An 18,531-nucleotide genomic window follows, 5' to 3' on the forward strand; every position below is an offset into this window, starting at 1 on the left:
ACCATTGAAGCATCCCGAAGCCTTCCCTCCATACTGATGATGCCAATATCCCCCATCCTTTAATACATGAACACGTAGGCACAGATCATCTAACACTTTGTCCCTTTCTATTTCAGTCAAACTAAAGAATCAGGCAAAATGGAGGTGGGCATGTGCAAAGAAGTAGCAGAAGAGGCCAGAACAGATTTAGAGGCTTATTTGGGCGGTGGGATGACCAGGAGAGGAGGGACATTCTATTGCAGAAATGGAAATCATTTCACTGACAGAATGAGTTACAGTGGTACCTCGACAACCGAATGACTCGACTTCCGAAGGTTTCGACTTCTGAAGTCGACAACCCCGGAAGTCTTTTCACTGCGTGTGCGGTCGGCACATGCGCAGAAGCATGAAATCACACTTCGCACATGCGCAGAATGGGCGCTTCGAGAACCGAAGACTTCGACTTACGAAGACGGCCGCGGAACGGATCGTCTTCGTAAGTCGAGGTACCACTGTACTTGGATACTGTACTACATATATCTTCTATATAAAAAATGGTAATATGGCTTAAACAAACTAATTGATTCATTTCAGTTACAATCCTGAGTGTGTGATCTTCATCATGACTAGTTCTGCTTTACTCCTTGTCTCACTAGGTCACTAATGTGCAAACTTGAATGCTGATTATCTAATTAGTTAGGAATTGGCTAGTTAAGTAGTAACATTAATGGAGCCCCCAAATGAACAACATGGGACATTGAGTGTTCATTGTCTTTTATTATATGTGTTGGAAGCTGCCCAGAGTTGTTGTTGTATTGAATTACCAGTACTGCCTGTTCTTCTGTTAAAGGCTTTGATTTCTCTAGTTGTTTCTGCTGCAAGCTTTGATCCCTGTTTTTTGGGTATCAAGTATAAACCAAATTGCATAAAATAAACACATATACTATCCATAGAATAGCTTTACTTATTCCACCTCAGATATATGCCCCTGTATGTGCCTTTTCAATTAATGTAGGCAGCAGCCATTTTGCAGTTCTAATATTTTAACAACTCTTCTTTCTCCACTCCTCCTCCTCCTCCTCTTCTTCTGTTAGCTATATCTAGCTTTTTCATGAGATTCCTGTTGCAATGTTTATATTTTATGTTTTGTTTGGTTTTATTACTTGCCCTTTTGCCTTTGAAAGTACCTCACTATTTTTCAAAGTTTAGAAAATCACAAAGTTTGCTGAACATGTCTGTCAAGTAATAGGATCAAAAAGTTGATACGTTGGACTATATTTATGCTCTGATACAGGCATAGGCAAACTCAGCCCTCCAGATGTTTTGGGACTACAGTTCCCATAATCCCTGACCACTGGTCCTGTTAGCTAGGGATGATGGGAGTTGTAGTCCCAAAACATCTGGAGGGCCGAGTTTGGGGATGCCTGCCATAGAAGTTGTCTAGAGTTTGCCTATGCCTGTTCTAATATGACCCAGTCTTTGTGTCTTACCTATCTGTTACCTAGACTGGTGGGAGCCAAGCTCTTGGTAAACTGACTGAAGTTAAATTTGCACAAGTCTGAGATAATGATGGTTGCCAGTTGTGTGACTGACTGGGTGGGTGGGAGAGTAGACTTAAGGCAAAACAATGCATAATACGTAGTGTTCAATCTTTCTTGGTCTCTCAAGTTTGAAGCATTGTGGTGCTCTGTATGAAGAGTGGTATAAAATCTGTTACAAATATATCCATCAGTTTCTGAGATACATTTTGTGGTACAAAAAGCACTGTTTGCAGTTAAAGGATAACCTGCTTTGAGAATAGATTTCTTACTCCAGATCTTCAATGTCCTTTGATGATTGTATGACTTCTGACAATGTCTCTGAAGTGTGCAAGAAAGGAGAATGGGGCACCCTATAATTTTCTGTTCACTTTTTTCTGTCTGAAAGAGTTGACAGGCTCTAATTTTCCATCTAGCCTCTTTCACATTTATCTTCTTCTTGTGGCATCATTATAATAATGGATGTCTTATTTTCATCACTGTTACTCTGCTAAAAGTTTCAGCAGCAGCGTATGTTGCATAAATTGTGTTGATTTGAACCTCAAGTATATAAAAACCTGCATGTGTGGGTGGATCATTAAGTCTTTGTACTGTTTCACTTGAGTAGATTATCCTGTATACTCAATAAAATTATTTTTAACAAAAGAAACAATTAAAAATGCATTTGAGAAAGACTTGCATCTATATATCTATCATAATGGGCAACACACTGGTTTACTGGAAACATCTTTTAATGACAAATTATCTGATTTAATGATACAGGATAAACATGCAGGCTGTTTGTTTATTTATTTACCATGTTTCTAGTTTGCCCTTTACCTAAAGGTCCCAAGGTGGAAACACACAAAAGTAAACAATACTCAACTCCACCCTCTCTATATACATGGATTCCATATGGATTAAAGCAGCAGTAATAAAAGCCAAATCCAATGTCATTCAACAGGCATGGGGCGCTACAAGGGAGAGCCCTTCTATGGGTCCCTCCTTCAAATATTTCATTGGGCATGGGGACCACTAGCAGAGGTTCTCCTGCAGATCTCAAAACACAGCCAGGCTAATGTGGGACGAGATGTTCTTTCATATATTTGAGGCATATGCTATTTAAGGCTATGGATGTCAGCAAAAGTACCATAAATTTGGCCCAAAAGGCAACAGGCAACCAGTGTAGTTGTTTTAATATCACATGTGAGTGTCTCCCAGTGCTCTGGTCTCCAGAGTTTGCACGAATTGCAACTTCTGGACCATTTTCAAGGGCAATAGGGTTTCTGATGTGGTTGTATTCTTGTTGTGTTGCATCCAGGTTAAGCATGATCAGAGTTCTGTTCATGGGCAGTGGCATAGTGTGTGTGTGTGTGTGTGTGTGGCAGGGCACAGGGGCAGTTGCCAAAGATGCAAAATTATTAGGGGGAGCAAAATTTTAATACCTGGTGCTGCCTCAATACAGTTGTGCACTTCCATTGAAAAATGCTTCTCCATGCAGACTAGAAAGCGACTTCTCCAAGCAATGGAATGACTCTTCTTTTCTTATCTCTGTGGCTGTGATATCCTGGGTGATGGGGAAGCTGTTAGGCAGTTGAATGCACATGTGTCCTCCATCCGTTTACCTTCCTCTGCGTGGACCCGGGCGCTGGCAACCCACGCTATGTCACTGCTCATGGGATGCTCCTGATGGAGGAGCTGAGGAAGGGTGGAGGGTAGACTGTATTTGCCAATTTGTTCTTCACCCTGCAGCCTTTTGTTTTCCCTGAAGAGCTGCTATGAAGGCTTAGGCAGCACTCTGGAACAGTGTAGGAGCTGACTTGGGTGCAGCAGGAGAAGGAGGAATTGGCAAAATAAAAACAACAACAACAACAAATCTCCACCTTCCTCTAGTGGGAAAATCCACTGAATCATATAGACCCCTTTCTGTGAAAGGAAGTAAGTAAGTCTATTTTTTAAAAGAAATATCTGGATCCAACCCCCATATGTGTTTGTATTTGATCAATTTCTTAAAGTTATGAAGTGCTAAGAAACCTAAGATACATTAAAATGGAGGAATGCAAACATTGATGAATATTGTCTTGCCCCTGATATCCTTGGTGTTGTGTTTCCAGCCACTGTTGCTGGACTCTTGATGTAGAACTGTATCTTAATGAAGTGTGTCTTTTCTGGACTGTGGTTCTGCAGCTTGAGCGCTGATCTCAACTTGCAAAGTCCATAAAGTTGAGGAAGGAAGGAGGAAACAACATCACTCCTTCAACCCTTGTATTTTTCAAGACTTGACTGTACACTTCACGGTTTGGAAGGGTTGATTTTGTGTGCTGCAGGTTGTCTTGGTGTTAGGAGAGAGAGAGAACAGACAGACGGATGGATAGATAGTGAATTAATGGGGTACATGCTTACATGAATAGATGTATGTGCAAGAAGTGGAGATTTTGTGAATGTGAGATGTGCCCTTTGTGAATGTGTGCATGGGTAGTGTGTGTGTCTGTGTCAACAACCCGCAAGCACTCCTCCAACCCTGGAAACCAAAGACACTAGCTACCCCTAGAGCAGGCATGTCAAACCTGCGGCCCTCCAGATGTTTTGGCCTACAACTCCCATAATCCCTAGCTAACAGGACCAGTGGTTGGGGAAGATGGGAATTGTAGTCCAAAACATCTGGAGGGCCGCAGGTTTGACATGCCTGCCCTAGAGCAATCATTGCTAGTTAAAGAATTAAGAGTGCCTTTGAGCATCTTTTAAAAAGCATTAACTGACAGGTGCTAAAGGATCTTTGCACTTGACTTGGAAAAATGCACTTTCTAAACCTACCCACTGATCTCTGATAGCTTAGAATATTTCCACCCCACAACAATTGGTAACAGTTCTTTTGCCTGTACAGTAGTAGTCACTGAAACATATGTGTAAGAGGGTCTTCACTGATAACAACACCAAAGGGTACTGTAAGAACAGCTCTTGAGTTTCAGATGTAGTTAATGCTACCATGTATAAGTAAAATCTTAACTTTATAATCTTAATTTATAAAATCTTAACTTATAAAGACTGCAATCTTTACCTGGCAGTAAGGCCAATTAACAAGCCCAATTAACTTTTTTTATAAGTAGATAGGATTACACTGTAAGTCAATAAAAAAATGTTCCCCTTTTTAAAAAAACACTTTGTAATGGCTGTGCCTTACCTTATTTTAACAGCATAAGCCAATGCATGTTTACATTGTGATCAGTGTTTACTCTCAGATAGGCATGAATAGGATTGCAATCCAAAGTGGGTTAATTTCTTAATAAATGCTGCTCCAGTAATGTGGAAGTTGTATTAACTTGGCACGTTTCCTCATTTTATGGTTGGGATTTTATATAGCTTACAAAAGCACCCCTGCCATCTTCTAACACAGATATTTCAAATAGACCAGCTGCATGTTGTTTCGCAGTTGATGCCAAAGTTAAATAAAATGTTATATTTTGAGAAAATTATGACTTGATTCAAGAAGAATGGCAATGAAACAAAGCATACAGTATTTAATTCCAAAGTGGTTTTTTCTTTTCATTCTGTGCTTAAAGAAACCCGCATGTTGCTGCTATTAATTTTCCAAGTACTGTATATCAGATATGCATCTGGGTGTCTAATGCATACAATCCTTGCCATTCATCTCCAGAATCATATTCCTAATCTTAATTGGAAGATACACTAGTTCATGAGCTTATAGATGGAGCTATTACACTGTGAAGGGAGGGCAATAGTATCCAGGTCTGAAGGACAAGTAGCTACAGTAGTTATAGGAGATGGTGCACAATTATATTTTACTTCTCTGCTGCAGACTGCAAGCACTTTTTCCGATATTCAGAAAGTAAACATTTTTGGTTTGCAAATGTTGTCAGGTTTTGGATTCTGATGGCTAAGTATAAAGTAATCTGGCTAACACAAATTCTAGCTAAAATTCAAACAAATTGTCTTCAGGCTGAATTTTAAACAAAAAAGAGTGTGTGGAACGTTGAAGCCAGGAAGTCAACAATTTGCATTAGTTGTAAGATGGCCCAGTTGTGCAGACTTAATTAGATCAGCCTCTTTAATTTCAGGTTTCACCAATGGCTGCTGGGAAAAAGAAACAACCATAGCTGATTCTCCATTAAAGAAATATTTGATTCAGTTATTGATATTTGTACCTAGTAATAACTGGAAGGCATAGATTCCTTGTGAAGCCCAAAATAGAAGCAAAGAGAAACATGCTTGCTTTTTTATATAATTATGGGCAAAATTAATGTGCACTAGTCAGTAAAGTCAGTCATTAAATTGAGTGTAGACTCAGGCAAATTGTTGTGCCTCAGCTGAATTTACCTCCTATGTTTGCTTTGTCCTTGGAGGGCAAGATCAGATTGTCTTCACCCGAGATTAAGTAATGGTTAGTTGATTTCTATACTTAACAGCAGGAGTTCATTTAATTTGCAAAGATGGCATGCCCATCTATCCAGTAACTATCCTTCATTATTCTCTAAACTGAGAAATTGGCCAGGTGTATTTGGTTTGAACCCATTTTTCTTTCTGATCTCACTCTGGTTAATTGACAGCAAGCTTACCGAGTCAGCCCATGAAATATTTGTTTCAGTGCAGACTACCTATTTGTATCTGCCAATTAAACCTACTTTCATTCAGTTAAATGCTATTCCTAGTGGATTATCCCCTTCTAGATTTGTTTGTGTTTTTAGGGGGGGGGCAGAGAGCTTGTAGTAAAGTGTGGCTTGCTTTCAAGGACTTGTTCAGCAAGTTGTTTTTAAAGGATGTTCAAATGAGGGGTGTGTGTGTGTGTATGTTTGTGTGTCGGTGTGTAAATAAAAATGTCATCAAAAGTCAAGAATTCTGTATCACGAGGAAACAAATGCAGCATGTTTTTTTTAATCCTGTCTTTCTGTTGACATAGTTTACATGAATAACAACTGTTCGCTGAAATAAGCTAATGAAATTTGTTTGCCAGCTTTCCACAAAAATATTTGTGTGCATGTTGGCTTGCAAAGTTAAATAACAATAATAAGGTGAATACCACATTCAACATTGTGTAAATTGCGTTTAAAATATATTTTTTTGTATTTGCTGGAATAAATATATTTCAAGTAGGGTTTTTTAAATTCATGAAACACACAGTCTATAACTGTTGCAGCATCAGCATTGCAAACAAATTCAGTCATAATTCATTTAACAATGATTAATTATTAAGCAGTGGATATAGCAGGAGGTTTAAATTGTGCAAAATTTATCCCTGTCAGGGGGGGGGCACAATCAATAATTCATTTTATAATAACTTTCTAACATAAACTAATAATACATTCAATAAAACATTTAAGCAGAAGAGAGTTATAGTAAAGTAAAATGTAATGCAATTACATTTCAAAATGATTCATTCTATTCATAGCCAAAGCTTTTAAAGACTATTATGTATATTCCAAAAGAATAAAAATTATGTACTGAGCAGCTTGACTGACATTGACAGAAACTGTGTGTCAGGTGAAGCACCTAAACAACATAATTTTATGTCCAGTTTATTAAGAGAATATCTTTAATTATTGGAATTGAATTTGGTTTTTTAAATCAATCTTTCAAAGACCAAAGTTGGTCCAGACTGCCATCTAGTGGAAATCTGAAACTTTTTAAATTTCTGTCAGGAATAAGTACTGGCAGTACAGTATATTGGTACAATATTCTGTATCTAAAAGAATGTTGTGGCTGTAGACCATGAACTCTGGATCTTCATTGAATGGCAAACATGCCAAAAAGTCATGTGATTGAATGCACATGCTACTTATTGGAACTTAGCAGTACTGCTCAGAAACCAGCTTTTCACTTGAATATTTTCACTTTGGAAAACAATTAGTGAGCATCTGTGTGCATAAGGAATATAATGATGATTCTAAAATAATTTTTGTTTTCCTTTTAAAAAATGTAAAAACAAAACAAAAAACTGCCAAGAATTAGTTTATTAATACTGTAAAATAAGGATAAGGACTCCCAACTTCTATTGACTGCAGCCAATATTGCCAATGGTCAGGGAAGATGGGAGCTGAAGTCTAACAACATCTGGAGGACCATACATCCCCACCCCTGTTAAAATCTATTATGAAAATCCAAGTCATTTTTATTTCCTTCTGTTTTACATTGTAATAATCAGTCTTTATTCTCCTTTTGCATTTCAGGACAATTAGAATTAATTATCCTGTTTCTTTATGCACCATAAATCTGCTATATGTAGAAAAAATGAGGTCATAGAGTAGTATTCTTCCAAGGGAAATTTGAAATAGTACATTAGAAAGTTTCCCAAGGAAGATATACACAAGCAGTGATAGAACATTCATCTGCATTTCTCTGTAAAGTAAAATATTTAATTGAGTTGATTCATAGTACCTTCCAAGAGGACTTAGATTTTAAGGTTTCATGTGCATGGCCAAGTAGCACAAATATAATTGTCTTAGCAATTTTGATCTATACTTTCCGTGGTGACTCCCAGTACTGTATAAGTGGTAATATCTGCAGCCAATAGGTAATAGATATTAACTGCATTAATGATATATACACCGACCAGTTACCTCCTTTTTTTGCAATGAATGTGCCTATCAAAGTCAAGTAGCTGGCTGGGCCATTTATTTCAGTGCAGTGTATGATTCAGTAGTGTTTTGCCTCTACAAATTCTCTCATGTGGACATTTCCTACCTGCAAGCTGGAATGGGATTACCTGCTTCCCCATTATAAGTCTCCAGCCCAGTAGAAAAGCATATTCCTGCTTCTGCCTGTGGTTGTCCACATCTGTACACATAGTTAAAAGCACACAGCACAGAGGTACATACAGTACTGCACTAGGATTAGTGTGGCTGTGATCTGAATTTTCCTTCCTTCCTTCCTTCCTTCCTTCCTTCCTTCCTTCCTTCCTTCCTTCCTTCCTTCCTTCCTTCCTTCCTTCCTTCCTTCCTTCCTTCCTTCCTTCCTTCTGGAGGTATTTGTAGTCTGCCTTTCATTCAAAGGTTCCAGGGCATTATATGATAAACCAGATTAGCCTTCCAGGTATTGCTGGACTACAACTCTCATCAGTCCCAATCTTTAAGGTCAAGGCAAGGGTGATGGCATTGTAGTCTAGCAATATGTGGAGGGCAGCATGCTAACCTCACCGTCAACAAACATTAAAACTACAATTAGCAATAAAAAAAATGAAATCAAAATAAACTCATAAAATTTATAACCACCACAAATAAAACCATGTACAGTCAGGTGGCATACTGTATAAATTTTATTAAATAAATAAAACAGGCAGCAGAAGCAAAACTAAAATATCTCTTTGCACTTTATCCCTCTCCAAAATTATTCTGAGTGTTGCCTCCTGATTGAAGAAGAGTTTGAGATGGTCCACAAAATGCTTATATTTCTATTACCTGTGAAAGGCAGGGGCGGTTGGGGGGGGGTGCTGTTCTCTAATAGAAACTCCTTCTTAGTACTTTGTGGAAGAGCTTTACAGGATTTCACACTACCTTCAAAGCAACTGTTTGTGGAGTAGATTTCTTAACAACAGATGACAGGAGCTCAGATTATGCAGCAGCTTGAAAAATGTTTCACAGTTTTGATCTGTTTTCATAAGATCTGTGTGTCTGTGAGTGTACTTTTCTTTTTCAACCCTAGCTCTGTACTTATTTAAAACAGTTGTAGGATGTAGATTACTTTCCTCTTGCCCTCCTGGTTAATTAGGGAAAGCCTGCACACTCTTTCCTGTGTAAGAAATCAATCTGGCAGCAACCATAATTTGGGAACTCCCTGCTTATTGACATCAGGCATACTTCCTTTTACTTTTTGGTTCCTCCTAAAAAGATGTTTGTTTAGACAAGCCTACCCAGATATGTAGAATGTTTAATTAATTATTATTTGAATATTTCAAATATCTGTTTTTAACTGATTTTACTACTTTATTCTTTTTTAAAAAATTGCTTTGAGGTTTTTTAAATTAAAGAATCAAGGGGAATATAAATTTCTTAACATACAATAAATAAAGATAAAGGTATGTGTGTGTTGGAGTGTGGTTTTATTGTTGCCAGACACAATTGACCATTAGAGCGGCATGCACAGCTTTCTCTTGATCCAACTCCTTCTACATTATTCATTGCTATGGAAATAAATTTAATAGAACATAATTTTAAACAGAATAATCCTTTATATTGCTGGGGATCAAGAAATTTCCTAAGTTTCTCTATACTGTAGTATTTCCCCCCCCCTTCAAGATACAGTGATACCTCGGGTTACGTATTTTTAGGTTACGGACTGCGGGAAACCCAGAAGTAAGGCGCAGAAGCACCAAATTGCGTCACGCGCATGTGCAGACACAGCGCTGCAGGTTACACATGCAGGTTTCGGACATGCCTCCGTCACAGATAATGTCCGCAACCTGAGGTTCCACTGTACATAATTTAGTGAAAATGTAAATGAAGCAGCTGTATTTTATGATCACAGTCTATTATTCTTACATTTGAGATTCATTTTTCTTCATGGTGCATGCAGAGACACCCACTGTTTCCGTTACCTAGTTACTGTATGTTCTACTTAGAGTATGACAGTGTTCCAGCGGTTTTCCACATATTGGGCAGATTACAATATAAGAAAAGTGCCTTAAGTAGAATAGCGCCTTACAATTATCCAATTGGCCCATATGTTAAGAATGATCGGTATCAGAACAGCTTCATTTACCAGAGACAGGAGCTAAGAAGATGTTATAAAGTCTAGAACAGAAGGCTTTGAGGCATTAATTTTTGGTCATTGGTAGTGGAAAATATTTGAGAATCAGTGGCACAAAAAGCTGTGTTGAGCTGATGGTGGTAGTTGGAATCAGTTCTATATTTGTCATGGTGACTTGGTTTGCTCTTTATTCAAAGGTTTTACAATTCTATAAAGCACAATGGAATTTCTCTAATTTATTTCTATTGTCAGTAATAGATGCGGCCTCAAACATTTAAGAATTCAAAAAAATGTTGTTTTCCCAATATATAGAAAAAATAGTGCTCGAGTTACACTAATTTTGATTTACTTAAATATTTTGGTCAGGTAATCTACTTTTAATCAAGGGAATTTCTTCCTTTTAATTCAAGTGCTTTGTATTTTAATATAGCCATTGATCTATTCAATAATGGGTTCTTGGAATTTCTGAGATTGTGTGCTTGGTGATGTATTTTTCAGCAATAGCTGGTGATAATGTTCTAGCTTGCAAGATATTTTTAAGATTTGTCATAGGGCATGGGAGGAAGAAGGTGATGTATAGGCAATGAAATCATTTCATTAGAGATCTTCTTAAATGGCATTTAAATTATGTCCAGTTTATGTTCTTCTATTTAGAGAAGAAAGATGCCTTCAAGAAAATCCCAGTCTTGTAAAAATAAGTAATTCTCCCAATGGTCCAATAGATTAGCACTCATTTGTTTTAGGAGGCTGTTTGTGTTTATGTATATAAAATATAGTTCCCCTTTGCATACTTTAATACTGTAGTAAGTATTTAAAGTGATTTGCATTGATCTCAAAATTTTAATGATTGTTTTTTCTATTTCTAGGATCTGGAGATAGTGTATTCCTATTTACACGGAATGGAAGCTTTGTCTAATCTACGAGAACACCAGCTCCGGTAAGTTGTTTAATGAAAGTGCTTTATCCTCTTTTTAACACATGGTGCTGCTTTTTAACAGAAAAATTCTGTTTTGGTAGTTAAGTAATAAACTTCCTCTCAGTATGGATTAACTGAAACTTAAAGCAAAACTGCAAAATTTGAGATAAGGAATACCTAAATATACAGCCACTGGTCTCATAAACACACACACACACACACACACACACACACACACACACACACACACACGTGAGAGAGAGAGAGAGAGAGAGAGAGAGAGAGAGAGAGAGAGAACCAAATAGAACTCCTATATTGACACAGTTTTACATACTGTTGATTAGTGAAGTTTGCAGAGCAATGAAAAGTGATGACCATGAAGTTTATTTGGGTGTCGTTTAAGAATGCTATTTAATGTTGTTGTTTTTTTTAAAAAAATCTGTTTATTTAAAGTTGTTAGATCCCATTTTCTTTATAACTTAACTCAAAGCAGCTTATGACACACTTTTAATATAAAATTCAATATGTAAGAAAAGGCAGTTACAGTATAAATAGCTAATGATTTTTATTTCTGATGGGGTGGCACTTGGAGAAGGGCATTGGCCGATAGTTTTATAACCAAAGAGGGTTGATATGAGATCAGGTTGTTGTCATGCATCTGTCTCGAAGACAATGGAATGTGGCTCTGGGGGGAAGTCAAACCGCTGTGTTAAAACCAATGAAGTGACCTCCCTGGGGTGCAAGCCGGGGCAGTGTGTATGGAGGTCCTGGGCTGCCCAGATGACAAGACTCGCTGATATGTGGTGTTAAGGAAATCAAAGCAATACGTTTGGTACCAGCTTGGTAGCAGAAGTTGCACAAGGCACCGTCCAACTGTTTTGGGGAATCCACTCTGAATTTATGTAGGGTTTACTCCTAGCCTTTTCTTCTCCCAAAGATACTCCTAGATGGGCTACTTTCCCAGGTGGACAAGCCCCATCTGCCCCTCACTTCCCTCTACAGCATGTGCAGAAACCGCCTTCTTAACCGTTGAACCCACTATTGGGATCAGATGCTTCTTAAGATATCTGGATTCTAAGCAAACTAGAGTTTTAGACGTAAACATTAGTAGTTTCCATTGGACTTGAAAATTATTAGCCAGCCAGTGACACTCTTTTAAAACCGGTGAGATATGATCTGAAAGAGCTGTGTCAGTTAAAATTCTTGCTCTTGTATTCTGAAACAATTTGGGCTTCAGAACCATCTTCATTGGCAACCCAATTTACAGCACATTGCAGTTACCAAATTGGGAGATTAACAGAGCAAAGATAGCTGAGGCCAGACTATCCCTATCCAGGATAGCCTGTGGCTGGTGAGCTACCGTATCTATAGCTGGTAAAAGGTACTTTGTGCCACTGAAGCTACCTGAGACTAAATGTAACCAGGAAAACCCTCAAGCTGCAAGTCTGCTCCTCCAGTGAGAGTACTTCCCCAACTAGAGCTAGCTAAGTGTTGTCTCCTAATCATATGGACAAATGTCGGTTCACACATTGGCTCTCTGAGCAAGCTGTGTTAGAAGAAAGAGAAAAAGTGAGAGTATGTGTGAATACAATTGCTTCAAATTGCTCACAGTGTGTATTGTGGAACTCAAGAACAACTGAAACCTGCCAATTAGTGTCCTGAAATACTAAGTATGACTTTGGGAACTATACATGCCTACACTTACTTGGCTGTGACAAGTTCTGTCAGAAAGTTAAGGAAATATCAGAAATCTACAGCCAGATGGAAGTTGGTAACAGTTCCTTCATTCTTCATCACACATCTTTTCTTTTGTGAATGCACAATCAGAGTCCTAAATTTAATTGGAATAAGCGTATCATGAGAATACAGCTCTTCTGAAATGAAATTTTTAATGAAAGTAGTTTGGCTGAATGTAGGTTATAGGTATAGTGTTTCAAGTTAGCAATTAAGCCATTCTGTAGAGGATGGAACTGGTGGGAATAGAATCTGTTAATTCACATTCCAGGAGTATCTTTAGATACACTTTGTTAAATACATGTAAAAATCTCAGGTGTCAACTTTATGAACAGACACATTTTACTGCTATCATTAAAACATTTCACTATTATAATATTGAGCAACAAATCTGTGTGTTTCCCATCTCTGTCATGGTACCTGTTACTATTACAAACAACTTGGAAAATTAGATTGGAAAGGGTGTGCAACAATGAAATTCTCTGCCTTGTTTTCCTTTTTTATATATATTAAAAAATTGCTCTTGCATTGCTGAAGGTCAAATCATGTTCCAGCATCATATTATTACGTATTTGTTATCACAGGTTGAAATTACATTGTTGCCTGCTGATGACAGGGGCAGGTACCATGGTGCCCTGAGCTAGGCCAAAATTTAATATTTGTATCCTGCTTTTCCAACAGCAATGTTGAACTCAAAGCAGTCCACAATAGTAACAATAGGATTTAAAATTAGCATACATTACAACCACTATAGAGGGACCCAGGTGGCGCTGTGGTTAAGCCACTGAGCCTAGGGCTTGCTGATCAGAAGGTCGGCGGTTCGAATCCCTGTGACAGGGTGAGCTCATGTTGCTTGGTCCCAGCTCCTAGCAGTTCGAAAGCACGTCAAAATGCAAGTAGATAAATAGGAACCGCTACAGCGGGAAGGCGTTTCCATGTGCTGCTCTGGTTTGCCAGAAGCGGCTTTGTCATGCTGGTCACATGACCAGGAAGCTATATGCTGGCTCCCTCGGCCAATAATGCGAGATGAGCGCGCAACCCCAGAGTCGGTCACGACTGGACCTAATGGTCAGGGGTCCCTTTACCTTTCAACCACTATAATATTAAAAACACAATAGCATATAAATAACATAGAAAAACAATCAAATCCATCAATTAACACAATTCAATACAATCACACAGCGCCGTCTTAGGCGCCCCCGGTGCCGTGGTGCGCCGGACCCCTCCGGCGCCCTCCCGCCCCGTTCCGGCGCCCTCCCACCCCGTTTCCCAGCGTGGTGGGTGGGTGGGCGCTGTGCGCAGCGCGGGTGCGACAGGCACTGCTGCGCAGCAGGCGGGCGGGCAGGCGCAGCTGCGCGGCGGACCGGTCGGCCAGCGGGTGGGCGCAGCTCGCGGCGCCCTCCTGGCGGGCCGGCGCCATGGTGCCCTGCGCCACCCAGCCTGCACGTAGGGCCGGCACTGCAATCACATACAGATTCAAAATACTGCATCAAAAAATGGGCTTATGAGCACCAGTGCTAGTTGACCTTCTCTCTCTGGGAAGGTTTTTTTTTTTAACCCAGTGCAGCAGCACACTCCCAGGCAGCAACATCTTTCATAGTTTTGAGCCTCCGCTTCTTTTTCACCCTTAAGAATTTGTTCACTTCTGTGGAGGGGCAACAGTTTTCATAGAAAATAATAATAATAATAATAATAATAATAATAATAATAATAATAATAATAATAATTATTTATACCCCGCCCATCTGGCCGGGTTCCCCCAGCCACTCTGGGCGGCTTCCAACAAAACATTAAAATACAGAAATCCATCAAACATTAAAAGCTTCCCTAAACAGGGCTGCCTTAAGATGCCTTCTAAAGGTCTGGTAATTGTTATTCTCTTTGACCTCTGGTGGGAGGGCATTCCACAGGGTGGGCGCCACTACCGAGAAGGCCCTCTGCCTGGTTCCCTGTAACTTGGCTTCTCGTAGCGAGGGAACCGCCAGAAGGCCCTCGGCGCTAGATCTCAGTGTCCGGGCAGAACGATGGGGGAGGAGACGCTCCTTCAGGTATACTGGACCGAGGCCATTTAGGGCTTTAAAGGTCAGCACCAACACTTTGAATTGTGCTCGGAAACGTACTGGGAGAGAATATCCAGATTCTCTATGATGTCTTTTCTCCATATTCAATATTTAGGGTAACTTCTTTTCACAGCTCATTTGAAAGATTGCACTGGGCTCTCTCTCCCTCATTGCAGGGGCACAGGTTCCTTTGACTTGTGCCAAAAGGCTCACACCTCTGACAAAGTTGAGCCTTTAATGTTATCTGGAGGGAAAGAGAACAGACAGCCCCAATAAGCTTAGCAGCTGCCAGGTAGAAACACACAGAGACTCCCAGCAGACTCTTTCTATAGTTGATTCTGGCAATGGATGAGCTTTGAAAGTTACCTGGAGGGAAGGTAGCTACTGACATTATTATATTAGATTTTTAAATAGCACAATTATGTGAGTTGCAACTCATGGTGAGAATGAAAGTCTAGTGGCATAATATCTGTTATTAGAAGCACATGGTATCTGAAGAAGTGTGCATGCACATGAAAGCTCATACCAATGACAAACTTAGTTGGTCTCTAAGGTGCTACTGGAAGGAATTTTTTAAATTTTGTTTCGAATACGGCAGACCAACACAGAACCATAGTTGTTGGTAGAAGTGACAATAGGGAATCCTCTATTTCTGTTGTAAATCCCAAAAGTACAGGAGTCTGCTTGTTCATTTTCTGATAAATCTTTTGAGTAAGAATTCCATTCCTGCCCTGGGATACTGGGATACTGGGTAAATGTATTAACTTTTCTGTGCTAACATGATTTGTAGCTTACATGTAACATGAAAGGTATTTCTATGCAGTAGAAGACACTCCCCCCCCCCCGGACTTAAGAGGAGCCATTCATTTCAATAAAATGAATAAGACTTAATTAAGTAAATCTGTTTTATCTCTTTATTCCTGTCCCCCAGTACCAGGTTTGCATAAACGTGTAAGACATAAGGTCCTTGTAACAGAGCAATATCATTGCCTAATTTTTAAAAATAAGATGCCTGGTTTTCAGTTTTTATCCTATACCTGCATTCAGCATCTTGAGAAGTAAGTGTGTGTGTTTGTGTGTGTGTGTGCGTGTGTGCGCGCGCGCGCACACACACACGCCATATGCTTTGCTTTCTGGAATGAGACCAAATTTAAATAAATGTATCTTCAGACAGAGTTAACAAATAACATGGAAAGTAACACAGGGAATGGAATAGAATCACTGTCACTTAGGGATTGCGATCTTGACATTATTTTCCTCTTGATGTTTACAACAACAAAGAACATTCTTTGTGAGGACTTAAGATTTCACTTCCCTGAAATAAAATCATGGTCTGCAACCTTTGCTTTTTGCACATCTATTTTAATATGTGTTTGAAAACCCACTGTGAGAAAACTGCTACAGTGCAGCCACATATTGGTGACAGCCACTTATCTTCAGCATGTGTGGCTTTAAGGGAACTGGCCTAACTGTAATATAAAATAGCAGTTAATAAAAGTGCTCTTACTTATAAATGGTTTTTGTTTCTTTTTTCACAGAATGATGTGTGAAACAGTGAGATACGAGAGGCACGAAGCAAATGAAGTTTTGTACTAGTGAGTGGTTATCTTTCTTTCATACTACATTGCTTATATGGAAACACTTATCTGTTCTTTGCACAGCAGTTTGCCACTTCCAATTGCATCACTGTGTGGGGGCAGGTAGGTGGGAGGTAGTGGGCCGGGGAATGTCATTTACTGGCATAAAATACAATGAACTAGATTATGTTGCATCAGAGATGAACTTAAGAGAATCTTTCTACCTAGCGACATTCCACAGTGTACTTGTCCTAATACTGTGCTTATTTAATGCCCGTACTCCTTTGTAAGTATTGAGAAGAAAGATGTGTATATGCAACTTGACTACATTTTTAGCAGGTATGGTTAGTCTGAAATAATTTTAAATATTATAGACCAATAGCATTTTGATACTTTTTGAGATCTAAAGCTCCTTACAAGGCACTTGCTTTTTTCCATATAAACATCGGCCGTGTTTATCCACCCATTTCCATTTGGCATTTGTATGACTGACCTGTTTGTTATAGTTACAGGTAGGTAGCCGTGTTGGTCTGGATCGAAGTAAAATAAAAAAATTCCTTCAGTAGCACCTTAAAGACCAACTAAGTTTTTATTTTGGTATGAGCTTTCGTGTGCATGCACACTTCTTCAGATACAGTGAAATGGAAGTTTCCAGGCACTTATGTAGAGAAGGGGTGGGGAGGGGTGGGGAGGGGGAGGGGGGGATCACTCAGAAGGGTGGTGGAAATGGGTGATTGACTGACTGATAGCTGTTGATGACCGGAAACGACTGCAAATGGTTTTGCATGAAAAAGCAAGGGTGGAGATGGCTGAAGATCGCTTATCATGTATAATGAGATAAGAACCCGATATCTCTGTTCAAACCAGGTCCCTCCATGGTTTTGAGCTTGGTGATAAGTTGCAATTCAGCAACTTCTCTTTCCAGTCTATTTCTGAAATTCTTTTGTAGTAAGACAGCTACTTTGAGATCTTGTATAGAATGTCCTGGGAGATTGAAGTGTTCTCCTACTGGTTTTTCTGTCTTCTGGTTCCTGATGTCAGATTTATGTCCATTTATCCTTTGGCGTAGGGTTTGGCCTGTTTGTCCAATATAGAGAGCTGAAGGGCACTGTTGGCATTTGATGGCATACACAATGTTAGAGGATGAGCAATTAAATAGTCCTGAGATGGTATGTTGGATGTTGTTGGGGCCAGTAATGGTATTGTCTGGGTGTATGTGGCAGCAAAGTTGGCATCTGGGTTTATTGCAGGCTCTGGTACCAGTGTCCATGTTAAGTCTGGTGGTTGTATTATTGTGGGTGAGGAGTTGTTTAAGATTGGGTGGCTGTCTGTAGGCAATGAAAGGTCTTCCTCCCAGAGCTTGAGAAAGGGAGCTGTCATTGTCCAGGAGAGGCTGTAGATCTCTGATGATGCGTTGTACTGTTTTAACTTGGGAGCTGTATGTGATGACTAGTGGTGTTCTGTTATTTTCTTTTTTGGGTCTGTCTTGCAGCAGGTTCTCTCTAGGTATCTGTCTGGCTCTGTTGATCTGTTGTTTAACTTCATCAGGTGGATATTTTAGTTCTAAAAAGGTTTGCTGTAGATCTCTTAGGTGAGATTCTCTGTCTGTAGAGTTGGAACAGATGCGGTTGTAACGTAAGGCCTGGCTGTATACGATGGATTGTTTGGTATGTTTGGGATGGTAGCTAGAAGCATGTAGATATGTTTGTCGGTCAGTTGGTTTTCTGTATAAGGTGGTGTCTATATGTCCATCCTGTATTTTTATAGTAGTGTCCAAAAAATGTATTTCTTGCATAGATTGGTTCATTGTTAGGTTGATGGTGGGGTGAAAGTCATTGAATGTCTGGTGGAAGGTTTCCAGGGTCTGTTGTCCATGTGTCCAGATAATAAAAATATCGTCAATGTATCGCAGGTACAGGAGAGGTTTGAGTGGGTAGGAGTTAAGGAAACGTTGTTCTAAATCTGCCATGAAGATGTTGGCATACTGTGGGGCCATGCGGGTGCCCATGGCTGTGCCGCTGATCTGGAGGAACAGGTCATCACCAAATTTG

The 18,531-nt window shown here is 39.5% G+C and overlaps 1 protein-coding gene across 4 annotated transcripts in view; it reads left to right on the forward strand.

The window, feature by feature from the left end:
- RAPGEF2 (Rap guanine nucleotide exchange factor 2) overlaps window positions 1–18,531 on the forward strand; it is a 165,477-nt gene that overhangs the window by 42,095 nt on the left and 104,851 nt on the right. For all 4 annotated transcript variants that reach the window (XM_035111547.2, XM_035111550.2, XM_035111549.2 and 1 more), the window contains exons 2-3: window positions 11,060–11,130; window positions 16,442–16,498. In XM_035111547.2, coding sequence (XP_034967438.2) covers window positions 11,060–11,130; window positions 16,442–16,498 — 128 coding nt within the window. The remainder of the gene's footprint in view (window positions 1–11,059; window positions 11,131–16,441; window positions 16,499–18,531) is intronic.

The sequence above is a fragment of the Zootoca vivipara genome, chromosome 9, assembly GCF_963506605.1.
Source record: "Zootoca vivipara chromosome 9, rZooViv1.1, whole genome shotgun sequence".
Classification (NCBI taxonomy): domain Eukaryota; kingdom Metazoa; phylum Chordata; class Lepidosauria; order Squamata; family Lacertidae; genus Zootoca; species Zootoca vivipara.